The sequence below is a fragment of the Chionomys nivalis genome, chromosome 12 (assembly GCF_950005125.1).
Source record: "Chionomys nivalis chromosome 12, mChiNiv1.1, whole genome shotgun sequence".
NCBI lineage: Eukaryota > Metazoa > Chordata > Mammalia > Rodentia > Cricetidae > Chionomys > Chionomys nivalis.
Genome location: NC_080097.1, coordinates 51868912 through 51892115, shown reverse-complemented (window position 1 = coordinate 51892115; position 23204 = coordinate 51868912). Strand labels below are relative to the sequence as shown.

At 44.6% G+C, this 23204-nt stretch overlaps 1 protein-coding gene across 1 annotated transcript in view; it reads right to left on the bottom strand.

The window, feature by feature from the left end:
* Nucleotides 1–1136: 1136 nt before the first annotated feature.
* The window catches only part of Sgcg (sarcoglycan gamma), a 38255-nt gene continuing 16187 nt past the window's right edge, over nt 1137–23204 (bottom strand). The window contains exons 4-9 of the mRNA XM_057786598.1: nt 18915–19018; nt 17572–17659; nt 14216–14335; nt 11521–11593; nt 5374–5497; nt 1137–1839 (exon numbers count right to left, since the gene is read on the bottom strand). Coding sequence (XP_057642581.1) covers nt 1666–1839; nt 5374–5497; nt 11521–11593; nt 14216–14335; nt 17572–17659; nt 18915–19018 — 683 coding nt within the window. The 3' untranslated portion in view covers nt 1137–1665. The remainder of the gene's footprint in view (nt 1840–5373; nt 5498–11520; nt 11594–14215; nt 14336–17571; nt 17660–18914; nt 19019–23204) is intronic.

The window sequence follows — 23204 nt, the reverse complement described above, 5'->3', positions numbered from 1 at the left end:
GAGCTAGGTTTGGAAGACAGCATTAGATAAACACTTTATTTAAAAAGCATTAAAAGAGTTCTCTTTTCTGGCTGGAAAGATGGCTCAGTGGTTAAGAGCATTGGCTGCCCTTCCAGAGGTCCTGAGTTCAGTTCCCAGCAACCACATGGTGGCTCACAGTCATCTGTAATGAGATCTGGTGCCCTGTTCTGGCCTGCAGATATGCATACAGGCAGAATGCTATATACATAATAAGTAAATCTTTTTAAAAAATTTACTTCTTTCTCCTGGCTCTGAGTCAAAAAGGCACATTTGACCTGTGTTAGTGTTACAGGTCTGTGGGCGGGAAGCTGCAGGAGAGCTAGTCTCGCTCTGTCTTAAACTGAGATTCTTCTAAAACTGCCAAACAAGCAACTTCTGCCACCTTTAAAAAAAAATGATGGGCACTTTAAAAAGACCTTAATACTTTTTAAATTATATGTATTTGTGTTGGGGGATGAGCATGTGAGTGCAGGTGCTGGTGAGGGCCAGAGGAGTCAGGTACCCCTGAACCTGCACTTACAGGCAATTGTGAACTGCTTTACTCGGGGGCTGGGAAACAAACCTGGCTCTTTGCAAGATCAGTGCACTCTTAACCACTGAGCCATTTCTCAAGACCTGTGACGGACATTTTCACTGTCAGTGACGGGCCTCCACAGAGAGCAAGATATGCACTGTGTTTCGTTATTATCAACCTATGCAACAATGGCACTGTATACATTCACACACTGTATGACTGCTTCCACGCCGCTGCACCCAGCCTCCTGTTTGTGGAAGTCAGCACTAGGCCTGGAAGGCAGAGGTTCACCATTTCCTTTGATCCTTGGAGACAGAAGTCCTTGGGCACCTGCTAAATCTGTCAATTAACATTATACATCTATGCATACAGCTGTGATAGTGTTTTGGGTGGAGTGAGTATATTGGAGTTCTCCAGGTGAAAATGGCCATAGCAATTTAGGGTCACATTTTGAGTTAATCTTAGTAGTTACCTGGGACCCTGTGCCTTATGACTGACTGACCTGAGCCTTTATCACCAATTATTTGAGGATAATTAATATTTTCCACATTTTGGAGTTATGAGCATTAAATAAAGTAAGACACTTTTAAACTCTGGTCTGAAAAAATGTTTTTATTGCTCATTGGTTTGTATATAAAAAAGCATGACTAATTTTATGTAGTTTTTCCCCTTAACTACATACTGAAATCTATCAACCTCAAACTCCTGGAGATTTCTTGGTGAAACCTGACACACTGAACTTAGCTGAAAGGAGCACCTGAGGTTTAATGTAAAGGAAGGGCTTGCGGGGTTGGGGCATTCTAGAATCCACCTGTCGGCTGGATGTTTGTGAGGAGAGAGATGGCTGCGTTTAGTATGATGCATTGCTTCCAGATAGCAGTTCAACATGAGAGACGTGGAGGGGCCTAGAAAGAGGAAAACCCAGTGACTAAGTTCTTGACATTTCTCTGTGCCGTTCGGCAACCAGGCAGTTTAGGCCCAACAGTTCCATTGTCACATTCCCCCTGCATGCTTCTGAGGGCTGTAGCAGGGCCTCCTCCAGCTCCCATCCAGCTGGGGAGACATGAAGGCTGAGGCTACAGCTCTCAGCTCACCAAGACAACATTGGTGCCCTGCAGAAGAGGGAGCGGTCAGAGACAGATGTGGCTGTGTTCCTCGCAGGTGGTGACCTCACCAGCCATAGACAGGTACAGCTTCCCATCAGGACACACACAAAGCTCATAGAATTCCTTAGAGCTGCCAGAGGGACCCGGTGTCCCCTGCTTCAACTTGGGCAAACCCACAGTTTCAGCATCAAGAATCAGCTGTTTGGGAGAGAGTGAGAGATGAGACATGAGGAAGGAGGAACTGCTCAAGGGACATTTCCAGCATAGTCCAAGAAAAGTAGTTTTCTCCCATTGAAAACAAGCTGGGTACCAAGCTGGGTACCTGCCTGTATTGGAGTCCTCTCAAAATGGCCTGGAGCTGACATGCTCCTCCAGTGTGGGGAGAGGCCATATTTTCTTTGACTCCCTAGCTAGGAAAACTGACCCATCGTTTTACAATTAGTTCAATAAACTAGATTGCTTTTCAAGTCTGCGTTGCTTCGCTCCTGTTGTGGAATACTATGTTAAGATGTGTTACATTGGTTTATGCTGCGGAACATTTGTTTAATGATGCAAAGATGTATTGCATTCTTTTATGTTGCATTTGTTTAACTCTGTGAAACTGGGTTACTTTGCCTGTTGAAAACACCTGATTAATCTAATAAAGAGCTGAATGACCAATAGCAGGGAAGGAGGAAGGATAAGCCAGGCCGGCAGACAGAAAATAAATAGGAGGAGAAATCTGAAAAAAGATCAAGGAGCGAGAAGAGGGGAAGGAGGAGAAGGAGGAGGACATGGGGGGGGGGGTGGCAGCCACCCAGCTATCCAGCCAGCCACAGAATAAAAAGGTAAAGAGAGGTAAAGTTCCTAAATCCCTGGGCAGTTCTCCCCCCCCCCCAGCAGCTAGTGGCCAGGAATGCTGGCGAGTCCCGAGCAGCTGTAGGTAGGCAGCGAGCTGGGCAGAGATGGTTGTGTGTGTGTGTGGGGGGGGGGGACACGCCTGGTCCTGCCGTGCGGCTGGGAGAGCCAGCCCGCGGCGGGTCGGGTCCGGGAGAGCCAAGCCGGAAAAGGCATACAGACACAAAAAACAGGCATAAAGCTGAACATTTATTACTTAAAGGAGAGAGGGAGAGGGGGAGAGGGAGAGGGGGAGAGAGAGAGAGAGAGAGAGAGAGAAAGAGAGAGAGAAAGAGAGAGGGAGAGGGGGAGAGGGAGAGGGGGAGAGAGAGAGGACAGTAAGAGAGATTCAAGATGGGGGGGGCTAGGGTTGGGGGGGGTCACTGGGAGTGGGCGTGGCTTGTCCCTTAAAGGGACCAGAGACCAAAGAATAACAAAAGGTATGTAGAATAGAGAAGGATAAAGGCCCAGAGCTAAAAGGTAGATGGAATAATTTAAGAAAAGCTGGTTAGAAACAAGCCAAGCTAAAGTGGGTATCCATAAGTAAGAATAAGACTACATGTATTTATTATAAGTAAGAATAAGACTACGTGTATTTATTTGGGAGCTGGGTGGTGGCCCCCAAAGAACTAAGTAAAAACAACTACACACTCCTCAAAAAATGTCTTTTGAAGTTATTCCACAAAACTGACAGCCTTGCTGGCCGATTCACACTTGTGATGGAGTGTGCATTTATGTTGAACTGTCTCCTCCCCACTGGAATGACACTCAGTTCACAGAAATGGGTTCATGGATGTCCAACTTTATCCTGACTTTATCTGGGATTTGTTTCCCTAGGAGAGACAACTGAATTCACCTTTCCAGCTGCCAAGCATTTCCCTAAACTCTTAACATTATTCAGAATCCTTCTGTCTTCTCCTGAGTGCTGAGTGCAGCAGGCCTTAAGACTAAAGCAAGGCAGGCACCATGGGAACCACCAGGTTTGTTAAATAGGTGCAAAGAGCCATCGCTGAAGCAGGGGACCCTTCTCCTAAGGACATGAGAACAGTTGCCTTGAGTGGCTTGCCCCTTCCTCAACACCCACTCGTTAAAAGGAAGTTTCAGTGCTTTGTAGGTTGGCATAATGTCTTTATTGTCAACCAGCTTGGAGCTCTCTTTAATCCCTATAGCTCTCATCCATGAATTCCCATCTCCTAATGAGCCGTCAGAGGACTGCTGGCTGCAGGACAGACAGCCTGCACTGTGTGGCTTTGCATAGCAGCAGAGCAGAGGCAATCCAGTGAGCACCGTGCCATGCCAGGGAGTCTTTTAGTACTTGCTCTTCCCTGGGAGGCTATTACCTCAGCATTCTGCCCTCTCCTGTCTTGCGGTTGATAGGTTAATGTGTCCAGTAGCTTCTTTTCCTCCACTGACAGCCTACACTGTTTTACTGTTCAGCATGTTAGGCAGGAGTCCAGACTTCTGTCCTTCCTCTGTCCAGCTCCTAGTCATGGGGAATGCAAGCTGGAATTATAGGTCCCATTGTGTGCTACCTGAAGGAGTGCTGCCTGGTTCACAGTAGGAATGATGGACATTTAAACTCTGAAGCTTTGTGCAGTGTGTGGTGATACCATGTCTCCATAGTAACTGAAGCTTTGTGCAGTGTGTGGTGATACCATGTCTCCATAGTAACTGAAGCTTTGTGTAGTGCATGATGATACTGTGTCTCCATAGTAATTGAAGCTGTGTGCAGTGTGTGGTGATACTGTGTCTCCATAGTAACTGGAGCTGTGTGCAGTGCATGTAATACCGTGAGTCTCCATAGTAACTAAAATTTTGTGCAGTGTGTGGTGATACTGTGTCTCCATAGTAACTGGAGCTGTGTGCAGTGCATGTAATACCATGAGTCTCCATAGTAACTAAAATTTTGTGCAGTGTGTGGTGATACTGTGTCTCCATAGTAACTGGAGCTGTGTGCAGTGCGTGGGGATCCCGTGACTCCATAGTAAGATTTTAGAATCCTTGGCTCCATCTCTGACTTTGGCCGCTCTGGATCTCATACGCTCCTAAGTTTCAGTTTGTAGATGTCTTTCACATCTTCTCTGTGGGCGGTCATTGACTGGGTTCTGTCCACATACCTGACCTTCTTTAGGACAGCACTATGTGCATCCTGACTACATTGATGCTAAATGAACGTCATTTCAAAATGCTTCACAAGTGCCTCAGGACCACAAGACACGATCAAGCATTTCCCCACTTTAATGAGGAGACAGGCGCAGGGGGCCAGCAGACTTTCCAGAAAGAGGACTGATGGATGACCCACAGAGGCCCGGGCTGCTGGACTTGCAGCTCCCCTGCACTTTGCATGGCTTGCACTGTGCTTTACAGTTTCTGCTGACTGTCCCTGGTGCAAGCCAGGGGCAGAGCTGGAGAGTGAGCGTGTAACCATGCACCCGCACAGTGCTAGTGACCTAGGCTAACACCCCACACACATAGTGCTCTGGGCAACAAGAGGGGACGGTTGTCGTTTATACACAACCCCAATAATAGCCATGCTGTGAAACACCGAGTCACCAGAAAATGCAAAAACTGATGTCTGCACCTCAAAGTCTGCAGTGCTTTCCCACAACTGGAAACAGTGACTTAGTGGTGCTGGTGCCAGTGTAAGAAAGTGAGCCCACCGTGGAATGACCCCAACCGTCTGTGACCCTTCCCAGTACTGACGTGTCCTCAGTTCTTCCTCCGCACCGCCTATGCTGTGCCTCTCCTCCGGTCTCCTTACAGGCCAGCAGAAGGTTAGCACACTGACGCCTTGGTGGGTGCAGCACGCAGGTGCCTCAGCCGCACAGTCACTCAGCGCTCCGTCATTGTACTCACCGCTCCGTCACTGCTCTGTAAGATGATGTCCATCTGAGAAAGGGCCTCCATTTTCCCAGTTTGCGCTTTGATGTGAACCCCCCTTGGGGCATCCATGCTTAGACTCCGTGTTGGGGATTCTAACCTGAAACGAGGAAAAAGATGTTAGACGCCACCCTCGAACCACTTGGGGACAACAGCTAAGACGCTTCTGAGCCCAAGCTCCTCAGAACCTGAGGTGTGAGGATGGCTCCAGTGAGCAGCTCTGAGCAACTCAGAACCTGAGGTGGGAGGAAGTTCTAGGACAGGGAGGACCAACCGAATGAAGGAGGAAAACAAACTACTGAACCTCGCACACCAAACCTCTATGGCTTAATAGAAGTGTAACTGACAAGGGACACAGACTCTCCAAGAAACTTGATGTCGGTTGTGAATGTTGACATGTTCTATACACATACATTCAGAAATGATGAATGTTCTAGTTTGCTCTCTATTGCTGTGATAAAAACACTGACCAAAAGCAGCTAGGGGAAGAAAGGTTTTATGTCAGCATACAGCTTACAGTCCATCACTGCGGGAAGCCAGGGCAGGAGCTGGAGGCAGGAACTCCAGCAGAGCCCATGGAGAAATGCTGCTCGCTGGCTCGCTTTCCGTGGCGTGCTCAGCCTGCTTTCTTACGTAGTCCAGCTGCCCAGGGATGGTGTGCTCATGTGGGCTGGGTCTTCCTGAATCAATCATCAATCAAGAAAATGCCCTGCAAAGATACTGACACTGTCTGATGAAGGCAGTGCCTCTACCAGGTGACTCCGGTTTGTGTGACGTTGATAACAACTATCCTACACAGTGAGTAGCAGAGAAACACGTGTCCTCCCAGTGACAGCCTGTGATATCAGTGTCCTCTGTGCAGAGGTACATCCAACAGACAGCTGTCACCATGGCACTGCAGAAGAAAATGCCATGGGTGGACAGCTTAAATGGCGACAGCATTGTGTGATGTTTTACTCTTTTGGCCTTTGGGAGCACCAGCCAGCTTCCAAATAAATCATACCCAGAGGCTTATTCTTAGTTTTGAATGCCCAGCCTTAGTTTGACTTGTTTCTTGCCAGTTTTTTTTTTTTTAACTTAAATTATCCCAACTCTCTTTTGCCTCTGGGCTTGCATCTCTCTCCATGTCTGTGTACCTTTCTTTACTTCTTTCTCCATGGCTTGTTTGTACTGGGTGGCTGGCCCCTGATGTCTTCCTTTCTTTGTTCTCTTCCTTTCTTCATTTCTCCTTCTCTTTAGACTGTCTGCAAGCCCCGCCTATCCTTGCTCCTGCCTCGCTACTGGCCATTCAGCTCTTTATGAGACCATGAGGTGTTTTAGGCAGAGAATCACAGCTTCACAGAGTTAAACAAATGCAGCATAAACAATTGTAACACACCTTAAAATAATATTCCCCAACAAGAATTTAGTTAATATACAAATTCACAGGGAAGGAACAAAAGAGACAGATTTAAGGCCAAAGATATTTGCTACATGTTCCCATGAGAGCAGAAAATGTTTAGCCGAGAGAGAGAGAGAGAGAGAGAGAGAGAGAGAGAGCGAGCTGTCTGTCTGTGTTCACCATGTGTGTGGTTTCCTCACAAGGCCAGAGGAGGGGATTGGATCCCCTGGAATTGGAGTTACAGGCGGCTCTAAGCATGCCTGTGGGACTATCTACATTAGGTTCATGGAGGTGGGGAGACCTGCTCACTGAGCATACCATCATTCCTGGGGGGTGGGGGGTCCTAGGTCATACAAAACAAATCAAGGAAGTTGAGCACAGGCATCCATCCCTCTCCACTTCCTAATTGTGAGTAGGTGCAAACAGACCAACTGCTTCAGGTTTCTGTGGCCCCGACTTCCCTAACAATGAGCTGAAATAAACCTTTTCTTCCTTGAGAATTTTTTCAGGATAGTCTATCACAGAAACAAGACAAAAACTAAGACAACACTCAAAGAGAAATGCAAATTAAAACAGCATCATGGCTACATAGGATTCCAGCCAGAACAGTGACCAAAGAAAACAAAGTTCTCTTTCCATGTTGCTTCCACTGTGTTAAAAAAAAAAAAAAAAAAAAAAAAAAAAAAAAAAAAAAAAAGTTGAATATCTCCTTCCTGACCACCAGTAAGTAGCTGGGGCCCAAAAGATATAACAGAATCTGAAAACTCTTCAGTCTCTCTGAGGGATGTCTGCCAACAAGTAGTCTGAAAGCCCTTAAATAAATATGGTAAGAAGCCTAGAACCAAGGCACCCAAGGCTTAGTATCTTGTTGTTGGGGGCTGCAAACCCCTAGCCCCTTGACCTTCTTTGCCTGCCTCAGACCCTTTGCCTGCTGGAGTGAACTGAGTAAAACAACTTGTTTACCTGTCCCTGCAGCTGCTCTGAGCACGAGACCCTGATGGCAGAGGAGTGGGTTCTGATGAGGCCTGCAGCTGAAAGATCCGAGAGCTGGTGTGGCTATCAGCTAAGGATCCCCATGTAAGCCTCCCTGGAGCACAATAAAGTTGGCATTCAGCCGGGTGGTGGTGGCGCACGCCTTTAATCCCAGCACTTGGGAGGCAGAGGCAGGCGGATCTCTGTGAGTTCGAGACCAGCCTGGTCTATAAGAGCTAGTTCCAGGACAGGCTCCAAAACCACAGAGAAACCCTGTCTTGAAAAACCAATAAATAAATAAATAAATAAATAAATAAATAAATAAAGAAATGAATGAAGTTGGCATTCTTGTATCAAGGATGACCTGTGTCCCCGTGTCTCTGTTTGTCTCTGTGTGTATAAATCTCCAGGCTCTTGCCTGAGACTCCTGGACCATACCGTAGTGTGTAGGGCAGATGTATTGATTTATATCTTGTTACTCCACACGTTCTGCAACACACATGCCCACATATTCCTCAGTACGCTAAGAAAACACACACTAAGGAAAGTGAAGAGGGGACCCTTACTCAGCTGGAAAGAATGCAGGATGACAGCGGCAGGAAAATAGATAGAACTAGAGATCATCATGTAAGGGGGAAGCCACACTCAGAAGGACAGTGGTCATGTTTTCTCTCCCATGACATGACAGTAGGAGGAGGATGCTGGGAGAGGACGGGGACAGCAAAGGAGAGCAATGGAGAGGAAAAGAAAGAGTAAAAGACATGTTTTATATCATGTGCACTCATCTGTCTATGCGATACAGAAACAGAAGTGGACTATCTAAGGAGGGAGGGAGACAGTGTGAGGGAAGGGGAGATGGGGAAGGTGGTAAAGGGCAAATAGCAGCCAAGAGCACTAGGATTGATGTATCAAAATGTCATAACTAAACTTTATTTTATTAAAAGTAGATTTTAAATACAATATATTTTATTATGGTTCCTCTCCCTTAAGTCCTCCAAGATTCCCTCTCATCAGAATCCACACCTTTTCTCTCTCATCATAAAGCCAACAGGCAAATAAAGAATACTAATAAAATAAGATAAAACAAAAACAAACAAATTGGAATAAGACAAAATAAACAGAAGACAAAGAGCCAAAGAATAAGCATGAGATACACATGTAGAAACAGAGTCACATATATTCATACACACAGAAATCCCCTAAAAACACAAAACTGGAAGCCTTAATGAATTTTCAAAGGACCTGTATAGTAATAAAAGAAAAAAATCCCTGTCAAAACCTATGGTAGTTTGGAAGAAAATGTGTTAACCGCAAAGGGAAGACTGCCCCCTATGAGTGGCACCATTCCCTAGGCAGCCATCCTGAACTCTATGAGTGGAGAAAGTGAGCTGAGTGAAAGTCTGTGTCTGTTCATTCTCTGCTCTTGACTGTGGATGTGATTAGCTGCTTCAGTTCGTGCCGCCATGACTTCCTCGAAATGATAGACTATCCCCCAGAACTGTGAGCTAACAAACCCTCTCTCCCTAAAGTTGCTTTTGTGAGGGTATTTTATCATAGCCACAGAAATGAAATTGAGTCAATAAGCCAACAGGTTTATGTTTAACTCTCTTAAAAAATTAGCATTCTCTTTAAAGTAAATCTCTAAAATTTCTTATTTCAAAAGGGTCTTTCTTAATAAATTTTCTTTACAAAATATTAAATAATTTTATGCCTTAAGAAAATATTCCTCATCCTCAATGATAATTTTTTAATATTGACCTCATGACCCTTTATAGAATTAATGAACATTATTATAATTCAATTATCATCACTATTGATTTTTTTGTTACAAATATTTCTAGATGGATAAAATGTTGGAATAATATTGAAAAGTTAGTTTGGCCAAGGAGCTAGGATTATCCATGTATAGTTAAGAATGCCATCAGAGTCCTTACCAGAATATAACACAAATGGCCTCAGCTCAGTTTTCATGGAATCCCTATGCCTGTCTGAAACTTCATAATCCATCTTTTCTGTCTGCATTTCTGTAGTGTTTGAATCTTCACCAGAACCACCCACTCAACTCTGTGCGAAGCACTTTAGGGTTTCATTGGCTTGTAGAAACATTTATTTTTGTATTTACCAACTGGTTCCAAAGGGTGCTAACCCGATGGTAAAGTTACCACAGCGATGACCTCATGTTTAAGCAACAACATGGATGTTCTGGGTTATATTTTTCCTCTCTGTGATAAGCACTCGTAAGAAGTAACTTAAGGGGAAGAATTTCTATTGGCTCGTGGTTTGAGGAGGTAGAGTCCATCATAGTGGGAATGGCAGGGCAGCAAGGACTCTGACACTGGGAGCTTGAGATGGTTTGCTCACTTCTTAATAGGCCAGAAAGTAAGGAGTACTTGGGCCAGAACCTGGTTATAACCCGCATGCTCTCCAACTATCCCCGACAGCTAGGTCCCACCTCCTGAAGTTTGTATACCTCCCCCAAATAGTGCCACCAACTGGGAACCAACTGCCCAAATACACGGACCTGTGGGGGACATTCTATGTCCTTACTGTAATAGGAGACATTCTACGTCCTTACTGTAATAGGAGACATTCTACGTCCTTACTGTAATAGGGGACATTCTACGTCCTTACTGTAATAGGCCATTTATTAAAAAAAAAATACCATTCAACCTTTGACATAAATAATGTATTAGTGGAATTAGCAGTGGATACATGGTGGCTAACAGTCTAGAATTACGGATGGACTCTGTAAGAGTCACCGTGTGCAAATACATCAAAAGTTGAGGGCTTTAGGCCAAGGGAAGCAGTCACAACAAGAGAAACACAGTATCTTCCTCTTGCGTGAGGTGCTTAGAATAGTCAAGTCCACAGAGGTGGAAAGTGGTGCGGTGGGTCCTGGCTGAGATGGGGAGGGAAGATGAAAGACTTCTAAAGTTCTTTCAGTTCAAAGAGAAGAAAAGCCGTGGCCATGGACTGCGGCAATCGTTCAAAAGTGCTAGGGATGTTCAGTTCACTGAACTGCGCACTAAAAAATGGCTGATAGGGAAAATTATACAGATACCAAAGCTTTCTAACATGATTCGCAAATATGAATTTATCCTGCACTTGCATTTATACCATTCTTTCCTTAATGAATCGTATATATGGGAGATATAATACACACACACACACACACACACGTGCATGCACACAGGGAGGAGGGCACCTACAATTTGGATTAAATTGACACTTTCAAGAATGCTTATTTCAAATTTCAAAGTCTGGGGCATTGTAACAGAAGGGACCCCTCAGAGGGAAGCGTTTGTTCAAAGGCCTGGGGTGGGAAGGGTAGTAGATGCTCAAGTCTTGGAGGCACACAAGGGAGAGAAGTGCCAGACCCAGTCCTGCCCAGGTAAGGCCCAGAGCACCCACCTGTCATCCCATCCCTGATGCGGAAGCAGCAGAGTATATTAAACAGTGTCCGTTGAGCAATACCCCTCTGACAGAAGTGTGACCAGCAGACTCCTATAGTCCTATGGAGCCTGACCAGAGGCAGTTGGGACAAGAGAGGAAGAGCCTTGAAACCACAACAAAGTTTAGACCTGCCAGGGCTTTGGACTTGCCTTGGGCTCTAATAAGCAATAACAAGTTAGTTATATGCTGAAAGCCCTGACAGTAAAGGTGGCTAAGGCAGGAAGAAGTGATGTGGGGACATTGTGAGCCTCTGTCTGCAGGCACACCTCTTTGTTTGCTATCAGAAAGCTTGTTTATATTGGAAGCAAACTCCTTACCAAATGTCTTCAAATGGGTCAGCTCTGACAAGGGGTGTCTCCACTGAGTGTTCAAAGAGAGCTCCTTCCGGCCCTAAACAAAGCCCAGAGATGTGTCAGAACAAAATACAAGAAATGGAATCAGCCAAATTAAACAGTCAGTCCAGCCTAGAGGTTGAGCATCCCTAATCTCAGAATCCAGAGTTTTTGAGGATAGGCTTAACCTTCAAGAGTGGAAAGTTCCAGCACTGGCCTCATGTGGTGGGCTCTAGTCAAAATGCAAGTTCCGGAAACCTCTATAATAGGGACGATCCAAGCTACAGAGCAAGTCAATTCTCATCCCTCTCGTGTCTATTCACAGACAGATATTCCAAATCAAAGTGTCTGGGACCTCAAACACTTTTGTGTTGAACCCAGTACTGGTGGCTTCCAGTGGCTCCATTCTTCCCGACAGGCTCCCTTTAGATCCCTCCAATACACGGAATGCAATATTAACACTTCTATTTGTGTAGGGGATGTGCACGCTAGACTATTGCATCTTTGTCGCTAAGTGTTTAAGGTCAAGTGTATAGATTCATTAAGCATTTGTGGACGGCCCCAGGCTTCTCAGATGATGTAATAATCCTATTGTTCCCATCACTGCCACACTGCATGGCACCCATACTACCTCCCACTCCGTTCCCAATTAAACACTTCAAACTGCTCCTTGCCTTCAAGAAAATGTTCTTGCAATAGTCTAGTGGTGCCTGTGTATGCCCTCCCAGGTCCATGTATTTCAGGAGTAGCTCTCTAGCTGTCGGCACAGTTTGCAGAGGCTGTGGAACCTTTAGGACATTGGCCTAGCTGGAGGAAGCGGGCTGCTAGGGGCAGACCTTGAGGTTCATTGCTTATCTTGTTTCTGATCTGAGCTGTCTCTGTTTGCTGAACCTCTGAGATGCATAAACTGTGCTGGACCATCAGCTCCCTCAGCCGTGGAGCAAGCAGGTCCAGCCTCGGTGCCTTCTCTCCCACAGTGGACTGTATCTCCTGAACTGTGAGCCCAAGTAAGCCTTTCCTCCGTCAGGTGGCTTCTGGCGGATGCTTTCTCACAGAGACAAGAAAATGAACCAATGCACTACTAAGCCAGGCATTCTAGGGTTGAATCCAATAAATCAGACATAACAAGCCCCCAGGGCGGCTCTCATGCAGGCAGGTAATTTACACTGCAACTGCCCATGGGGTTTCCCATCTGCTTCCCTTACAATGCCACAATCTGAAAGGAGCCCCAGGCTAGGGAGGGAGTGGGTCATCCTCTGTGATGGGGCTTAGGTGTGATGGAATCCAAGTTTCTGTTTACTCTTTTCTCTACACCCCGCAATGCAGTGACATTTTCCCAAAAGTTATGCTGACTTATGCACACATTAATCTTGGTCTATCAACAAGAGTGGTGCCAGCAAACTTGTACACATCAGGAGATAGACCTACTGACAACTTGCGTGCAGAAATAGCCAGTCTAGAAATAGCCTTGAGGTCAAGAAAGCCAATGTTTCCTATACAGCTAGCCCTCAACTCATAATGGTTCTGTGTTCCAATAACCATGTCATGGCCTGATACTATCCCAAGTGGAAGATAACGCCTACCTGCCTATCAACCGTGCCGACTCAGCAGCACAGCCCACTGTAGAGCGAAGAGGCTCAGTTGTGTGTGACCCAAGGACTGAGGAGGAGCTGTAGTGCTGGCCACAGTAGCTGTCCAGCCATGAGGATGGGATGACATAATGCTAGTCTAGGAAAGCATGCACATTAAAAATTCCAGTTGGTTCCTACTAAACATGTGTCATGTCTCCATCATTCCAAGGCAGACGAGTCAGACCATATATACTAGTGGATTCTATGCCAGATACTTAGCGACTTGCTCTTTTACTTACTAAGCAGTCAGTGTGGGGAGGGGGGGGGGAAGAAGAGGGTGAGAACAGGTCTCACCATGTAGCCCAGGTCTTGAATTCGTGATCCTCTGCCTCTGCTTTCTGAGTGTTAGACTTCAGGCACATGCCTCCCTTCTCCCTCCTCCCCCGCCCCCGCCACTGGCTTCACTTGCTCATATCTGGTTTTCCTAGTATCGTTTGGAAAGAAAGGAAGCTTCTGCTTCCTCAGCAAAGTCTGCAACATTAGGTCATCACTTTGGAGTGTGCTTGGGAACGATGCATATATCACATAAAATCGTATATCAGGGCTTGGGTCTACATCCTGGTAACACTGTGTGAGAGAAGATGCTATTGCTGCTCTGATTAGTAGAGAAAAGTTCTGGAAGTGGCTTAAACACACAGGTCTGTTTCACCTCTCGTCTTCTAGAAGCATAGAAAGCAAGTTTACAATGAGGTTCTGGAAATGTTTGTCATTGAATTTTTTTTATACTGAAGGAGAATCCAGTAAGAGCTTGGTTCCACTTTTGAATCAACCGGAGGAAAGGTTGTTTTGTAGGCACATGGGGTATTCAAGTATCTGGGATAATGGGGATGAAACAGATATGTGAACTGTACAGAAAGATGTGTAAGCTGTTGGCTACGGTGACCAGAAAAGAGACGAAGGAGAAAGACGGTGGGCAAAGCTCTGTGAGGAAGGCATACAAACAGAATGCCAAAGGAAACGCCAGGAAGAAGATCAACAGCCAGATGCTTTCCCTTACAGAGTGCGGCGCAGAGCTATGCGTGCAGCTGCAGCCGACTGTCTCCACGTACCTGTTACCCGCAGTCTGCCCGTGCCGACCATGACATCCTGCTCTTCGGCGGTGAACAGTGGCTTGCCGTCTTCAGAAAGGATCTGAAAGCCCTGGCTCTGAACGTCTACCATTTGTGCACCTGGAGGGCCAATCAGGACGGGTGTTAGAAGTGTTTGTTGTAAGCAGCATACGTTCCCGTTTTCACGACTGCCCCGGCTCTACCAAACCACGGAACATGACTGGCAAACCACGGCGTGCACCTCCCCATCCTACCACAATACTGTTTTGTAATATAATGAATATAAATGTTTTGTTGACAGATATAGTTAGGGATTAAAGCTCCCAGTTTGCTCAGTTTTCTTTTTCTTAAGAAAATGTGGTTTTAGAGGGAGGGGGAATGGAGTGGGGGGAGGAGAAGAGGAGTGGGGATAGAGGGAGGGGAGTGGGGGGAGGGGGCAATATTTGGGAGGAGGGGGAGGGAAATGGGAAACGGGGAGCAGGTGGAAATTTTAATTAAAAAAGAATAAAAATAAAAATAGAAAATGTGGTTTTAGCTGGGCGGTGGTGGCGCAAGCCTTTAATCACAGCACTTGGGAGGCAGAGGCAGGTGGATCTCTGTGAGTTCAAGGGCAGCCTGGTCTACAAGAGCTAGTTCCAGGACAGGCTCCAAAGCTACAGAGAAACCCTGTCTCGAAAAACAAAAACAAACAAGCAAACAAAAAAACAAAGAAAAAAGAAAATGTGGTTTTACTTTGGGGTAGATATATATTTCTATCCTGAGATCCAGGGTCACTCACATCTCTTATATATGTTATATTAATATTGACTCTGAATGATACATAACATTTTCTGATTTAAAAAATGGGGAAATAGGGCAACTTAAGCAGTGCAGGCTCACCGCTTCAGTCGTGCAAGAGCCATGGGGCGCACTGCACGTGGGTCCTCTCGTTTCCATGAAAAGAAACTGGGTGAGACTGAAGGTAAAGGGGTTCCGTTCCCCACGGGCAGTGGAAGGAAGAACTGAGCAGAGGAGGAAGCTGCCGTTACTGTTGCGGGCCTGCGTCATCCAGACCCCACCAGGCTAACCATGAATAAATTTTACAAGAAGAGGCTTTCATTTGTACCTGGTGCCAGGTCTGCAACCAGGACTCGGGATCCCCAAATGTAGAATCAATCACATCATTCAGAGATTATAAAGGCAAAGAACACTGAGTTATGTTCTGCTTAGCAGAAGGTCGTCTTGAGCAAAACTAGTGTTCCTTTACAGAAGCAGAAAGAGTGGTTGACCTTATGACCTATTACCTTGTATAAACAATAATTTTGTTAAAACTGGACAAGACCAGGCACTTACAAAAATCAACCCTTAATAGCCCTAACATTTTGTAATCCAATTTTGCTTTACAGTTCTCTTAAGTACAATAATCTTAGAGTATGAAACATGAAGTTAGCCATCAACATAGTGTTAGTCATCATATGACCAGAACCATGTTTGTTCTGAGGTGTCTCTGCAAGCCACAGAAACATGGCGCGTACCCTATAGCTACATACATCCATTGAAACATTACGTTCTCCTTCATTTAAATTCCTGTGTGTCACTTTTACTGTTTTCCAAAATATGTTGCCTTTCAGCTTAAAAAAAAAATTGCTTGTTGTTGTTTTGTGTGTGTGTGTGCCGATGCATATGCACATGTATGTGAGTTCCCAAAGAGGCCAAACAAGGGTGTGGGGTCCCATAAAGCTGGAGCTACAAGCCGTTGTGAGTCACTTGTGGAGGGTGCTAGCAACCAAACTCACGCCCTCTGCACCCACAGCAAGTGCTGGGCAATTTCTCCAGCTCTTTCAACTTTTAAACATGAAAGATTGTCCTCAGCATTGTCCTGGGAATGGAAAACACCCTCATCTGTTGTGTTATTATTAGCTGGTTTTCATTTTGTTTTTCCTAAGAGCATGCATCCTGTACCAGTGGCTTTCCTCTGGATAAAAAATAATGCATTCCTTGCACCTGCATTCTGGAAACAATGCAGGGTAAGGATATTACTCTCTATTTGTGAGAGTAAAGATGGACGCATTTTTATTTTCGGCTCCACAGAACCTCTTTAGCCGTTCTTCCTGATCATTCTGTTGCTAGTCTCGTCTTCCTGTCAAACACGGAATCCTTGAGTGAAGGAAGGTAGGTACATCACTTATTTCCTGCCCATCTGTGGTTCTGATTGCAATGTAGACGTTTCCATTTGGGGCTTCTCTGAGTAGGACTGAGTTTGTCCCCATTTTATAAGGTGGTTTCTGGAATAATTCTACCATATGATAGGGCACCTGACCTTCTCTATGTAGAGCAAGAAGATATCATGTAACTTTAAGAAAAAAATGTTTCTATGCAAATCACTCAGGACTCATTAGGGATAATCAGGCTGTACTCAAAACAAACAAACAAAAACAACAATAAAACAAAACCAAACCCAAAAACTTGCAGAAAAAAAAAACCTGGATGAAAAATGACTAATTCCCATTTTCATAGTAACCATGATGCCAATCATTCATAGAGCCTTTGGCCCTTCGGTTTCTGCTAACTCCCAATGGCCCTTGCAGCATCAATGCCTTACCTGCACACTACATTTTTATTTGGGTGCTATTAAACTGATGGTTATTAGATCTCAGTATGTGCAGGCACCCCCCACAGAATCAAGGATTTGATTCAGGATACAACTCAGGGAGGGGGGAGAGCTGAAGTTATGTATTAACTTTAATTGACTGTGTTTAAGAGATCTGTAAAGCAAAACCCCCTTTAACCTGCAAGCTCCACTTGCCCAAGGACAGATAACGTCCGGGAATGCTGGGACCTGTTGTTCAGGTAAGATAACAAACCCCGTGCTTTCACTTTTGTAAACAAGGTTGGTTGTCCAACTGCACAGAATGTACTTGATCACACATAGGCAGGAGGTCTCTAGACAGGAAATACATCAGGATGGATGATTGCCCCCTACTGGATGAAGGTGGGAATACATAACCTTGTGGGTTTTGCCTTTATGAGCACCTGACTAACCTAATTCCATGCCATTCTCTGGGAATCCTGGGTATGGACCTGGCCAATGTTCATTTCCTGGCCAATATTTAATAAAGCTCACTTTAATTAGATAATCATGGATTATCGTTCTCACTATTTTCAAGTTTAACGCTATCCCCCCTCCACACACACAAACCTTTACGCCGTCTTTCTGCCCCTTAGTGCTAACTGTTCTCCATGCACAGCATTAAGGTTGGAAAGCTTATGTTTTATTACTTATAAATAAGCTCGCAACTCTTTAGAAGAAACGTCCATCTGCTTACACCCTCCATGGACTTGAAACAAGTGAGGTGCTATAAGGATGTTGTACTCACCCACTTTCACCCGGCCTGTGACCTCCCCTTCTGGGTTGCGAGCGCTGACTGTCACATTCTGAGTTGACTGCAGAAGCAAAGATGAGTCCTGGAAAGGATTTCCAAAATTAGCACGATCTACCTTTATGTTTGTAAATAGTTGATATGTACACTCTCTACGTCAGATCCTGGGATCTTCTACACTTGCAGCCAAAACTAAATAACCAGAATAATATTATTTTCAGGGTATAAATGCATTGACTTTTAAGAATAGATTATAATCATCCTTTGAGTTTATTATGTTTGAAAATACTGCTCCTAATATTTTAACTAATTCTCGAGGAAAATAAGTTCTACTTAGTGTTTTATCTTTGCCAAGGCATTCACGGTCTTTGTTGTCACTGTTATTTATGTTCAAATCATTTGTCGGGGATAAATCCGAGAATGGTTATAGTCTACAAGAAATACCACCTGTTTATTTTCAAAATGCAAAGATTTCCCACAATAAAAATAAAAAATCTAACACAGCAAAAGTCAAGTCCTGCAGGACTCCTCAGCTATGTGGTCTGAAAAAGCTGGTCATTTAGAAGGTGGGGAGGGTGAAGGAGGCTGGGAGTGGCGTGGGAGGGGAAAGGCGGCTAGGCATGGGGTTATGGGGGAAGAGGCTAGGGGTGGGGTGAGAGAGGAGAGGAAACTGGGGGTGGGATGGAAGTGGGGAGGAGGTGGGAGTAGGGTGGGAGGGGGAGGAGGTTGGGGTGAGGTGGGAGGGGGTATGAGGCTAGTGGTGGAGTGGGAGGGGGGAGGAAGTTGGAGGTGGGGTGGCGTGGGAGGGGAGAGGTGGATCACTAGTGGGTAGGAATTACAGCCCAACAGGAGCAAGAAGACACTGGGGAGTGCTGTGGGGCAGCAGGACCATAGTTGACTGTGATGCACTACACATTTCAAAGGCTAGAAGACATCACTTTGAATGTTTCCACAATAAAGAAATGCTAAACTTTGGAGGAAATATGTCTGACCTCATTTAAATATTATCCAATGTGTGCATGCATGTGTGTGTGTATTCAAACAGCCCAGCATGCTGAGGCTACTAAACTCAGAGCTGAACCAGCTAAGAATAAAATCTTTATAGCACATATTCTATAAAGTAATGTCCACGGTCCAGTTGTTAGATAGGGCATACCGTGAATGTGTTAGATAGGACATACCACGAATGTGTTAGATAGGACATACCGTGAATGTGTTAGATCAGACATACCATGAATGTGTTAGATAGGACATACCGTGAATGTGTTAGATAGGACATACCGTGAATTTCTGAGCTTAACCATTACTTATTTTTCAAAAGTCAAATACAGTCTTCTTACCACTCTGGAGCGTATTTCTTTGACATACAGTGGAAATAAAAACTCAGATTCCCCTTCCAGGCGAAGTCCATCTTGTTTAACATGCAAGTAACCCATTCCTATCTGTTAAGGAAAAAGAGACATGAAATTTTCTATTGTTTTGTTTTTTGTTTCTTTTGGACAAACTAAAACTACACATGCCTTTCTATATATTCCTTTCATTTTTCTGTATTTCTCCTAAATGTCTACTTGAAACTTTAGTTGTTTTTATTCATTTTTTAAAAACCTTTTGCAAGCACAAAGATCTATTCGGGAGATGCATATATGACTTAACAAATCATGTTATGATAAACATCTAAGACCCCGAGCCCATATAAAAGGAAATAAAATCTTATTATTACTGCCTTTCTTTTATTTTAAAGATGTGGATGGATGGATGGATTGCATGTGGGCACATATGTGCCACAGTGTCTGTGTAGATATCAGAGGACAACTTTCAGGAATTGGTTCTCTCCCTTGACAATGGGGGTACTTAGAAATCCAACACAGTTTGTCAGGCTTAGTAGTAAGTCCCTTTGCAAACTGAGCATTCTTATGTGTGGGGACCAGATGAAGCTGCCAAGTCGCTCCAGGAATCCCCTAAGCATAGCAACACCAGGTTAATTGGAGAACCCCACACAACAGTGGTTTTCAACCTTCCTGTTGCTGTGACCCTTTAATACAGTTGTGGTGACCCCAAACCATAAAGTTATTTCATTACTATTTCATAACTATAATTTTGCTACCATTACTAATCAATATCTGATATACAGGATATCTGATATGCAACCCCTGTAAAAGGGTCACTTGATCCCCAAAGGGGTCATGACCCACAGGCTGAGAACTACTTACTGCCTTATAAGAGTCCCTGTAACAAAGGTAAAAGTCCTTACAACAAGGGCCAGACCCACCTCGTATAGTCCTTTCCATGAATTCAGAATCAACGGATGTGAAGCCCTAATTACACCTGCAGACTCCTCCATCCTATAAGGTAACTGGAGGAATGCCGCTCCATCACTTTCACCATATCCTATTGGACGGCACAAACCATAGGCCCGCCCATACTCCAAGGCGGGGCTACTGGGCATGTCACCCAGTGGGTGGACATCATGGAGACATCTTAGAATTCTGCCAAGTAGGTTATTAAGAAGGAAACAAAGGCATTTAAAAGTAAATATTTGTAACAATATAAACGTATTTGTGGCTATTATGGTAACCATCTAGTTGATTTTAGAAAACAGTGCAGATAATTACAGAGTTAAGATTCAGTACTGCATTTGTAAGCAACGAATGTTATATCTGACTAAGAATCTAGATCCACAAAAATAAGGCAAACACTTACTTAAAATTCACAAGCAAAGTACATTGGGCATAAAATCATCAATTTTATACCAGGAGGGACCCCAGAATCATTTGTACATCAAGGGCACTAGAAAAGAAGGAAGTTGTGGTGGTTTGAATGAGATACTCCAACAGGTTCAGGAAGTTGATGCTTGGTCCCCAGAAGGTGGCACTGTTTGGGGATGTCTAGGAGGTGTAGCTTTGCTGGAGGGAAGTATGTCACGGCAGGTGGGCTTTGAAAGTCTATAGCCAGACTCATTTCCTTCCAATTCACTCTCTCTGTCTTGTATTTGCCATTGAAGATGTGAGCTGCGGGTTTCCTTCTCTGCCTACCATGCCTGCCTGCTGCCAAGCTTCCCCACCATGGTGGTAGAGTCTTGGCCACCTGGAACTGTAAAGCCAAATAAGCTCTTCCTTCTATAAATTGCCTTGGTTACAGTGCTTTATCACAGCAATAGAAAAGTAACTAAGGCAGACGCAAAGGGCATTGAGATAAACACTTCAAGCTTTGCACTGAGTTTTACAGCGTTTTTTCTTTTAGAGAGCGTTTTGAATTTCACTGCATCTCCTGATGACTGTCACATTCTAGAACATGTCATCATTACTCTAAAGGGACACGAAGTTATTGTGAAGGGTCCCAGAGAGCCTCTGAGGGGCTTCAATATCAGCATAGAAGAGGCTCAGGCTTGATGTGTGCTGGAGAAATGGCTACCCCCTACTGACAACTGTCATGGAGACCGTGATTCAGGCGCTGCACTGGGCTCCATTCCAAGATGAGGTCCATCTGTGCTCAGTTTCCACCATCAGGCTCACTGAAGAGAATGGCTCTCAACTGAAATATCTGAGGGGTGTTCTCTGCGCACTCATGTTAGTTTTAGCAACACCCAGGGCGGTAAAGATGTGGAAACAAACTATATATCTAGAAGACACAGAAGGACACATGGGGTATGACTGTCACATGTGCGTGAGATCTCTGAGCAGTCACACTCAAGAGACTGAGCACTAGAATGGTCCTTACAGGGGTTGGGGATTTGGAAATGGGATGATTGATTAAAAACCTATACATTTTCAGGTCAGTGTTCAACATGAATAAAGCCCACAGATGTGCTAACTCAAACATACCTATTGTTAATGAGAGTCTATCTTACACCTACACATTCCATGAGTAAAACTGATAATACTTTCTTACCACAATCAAATGAAATTTAAAAGCAGAAATATCATGTTAAAAGTTTTCAAGGCAGAAAAAAATTAAGCATGAATTAATAAACAATTTGTAGTCTCAGTGCTATGATGTTTCAAAGCAAAGACTCAAGCTTATACCCATGCAACCCGTATGGTGAATGCCACTCCACTGAAGGTATAAAGGCCAGGTGATGCTCAACAATTCTGGGTTAGGGCCCAGCACCTTTTGTGAATTAGGACTTTGTGTCTTTTATCTTCTGAGCCCACAAATGTGAATGGTATCGTGTCTCACTCGGTTAAGGTCAACACTAAAGACCCTGCTCATCCACCGTCAGTAACGCATTCCTGTGGGAGGAAAGCCACCCCATACATCGAACGTGGTTGAGAGTGCAGCCTGTGCCCCGCATGAGGTAGATCTGAAGTCACTACTGTCTTCTTTGTCCAAGATGTGCATTGTCGTAGAAATCTGTACAAATTAGTTCTATAAACTGCACAATTGGGAAGTGATAGTGTGCATCTGGAGTGTGTTTTGTTGAATGCAAGCAACCTTCAGTGCTTCGTGCCTAGCTGAAGTTAGACTCTGGCTACTCCAGACTCTTCCATAAGTTTCCCTGTGTTGTAGACTATTATTTTAATATGTGTTACTTTTGTTTATGCTGTGGAACATTTGTTTAATCATGTAAAGATGTGTGGCTTTTGTTTCTGCTGCGTTTGTTTAACTCGGTGAAGCTGTGCTTCTCTGTCTAAAACACCTGATGGTCTAATAAAGAGCTGAATGAGGCAGGAGAAAGGACAGGTGGGGCTGGCAGGCAGAGAGAATAAATAGAAGGAGAGAACTGGAAAAGAGGCAGAAGCAAGAGAGCAAGGAGAGGAGGATGTCAGGGACCAGTCACCCAGCAACACAGCTGACACAGAATAAGAAGGAAAGATAAGGCATACAGAAATAGAGACAGATAAAAGTCCAGAGGCAAAAGATAGATGGGGTAATTTAAGATAAGAAAAGCTGGCTAGAAACAAGTCAAGCTAAGGCTGAGCATTCGTAAGAAAGAATTATGTCTCCATGTGTATTTATTTGGGAGCTGGGAGGCAGGCTCCCAAAAAGTAAAGAGCAAAAGAGTTAAAGAATAGAAACATACAACTGTAGCCTCAGTCATGGTGTTTATCATAGCAACAGAAAAGTAACTAGTACATGTCCAGATGCCCTGCCTGCATAAAGGGATGCTGGGCATTGGTACCCAGTACCGTCATGGCTGGGCATTGGTACCCAGTACCATCATGGCTGGGCATTGGTGCCCAGTACCGTCATGGCTGGGTATTGGTGCCCAGTACCATCATGGCTGGGCATTGGTGGTCAGTACCGCCATGGCAGGGCATTGGTACCCAGTACCGTCATGGCTGGGCATTGGTACCCAGTACCGCCATGGCTGGGCATTGGTGCCCAGTACCATCATGACTGGGCATTGGTGGCCAGTACCGTCATGGCTGGGCATTGGTTCTCAGTACCATCATGGCTGGGCATTGGTTCTCAGTACTGTCATGGCTGGGCATGGTGCCCAGTACCATCATGCTGCTACGCAGATATTATCTTTACAAATCCTGACCCAGAAATCATATCCTATACTGTCTAATGTTAAATACACTCATATTTGTAATGTTGACTTACATATAACTTATAATAATAATTTCTAATATATTTCTAGTAAATACACTTATAGTACTCTTTACTAAATGTTAAGCTCTGATTTT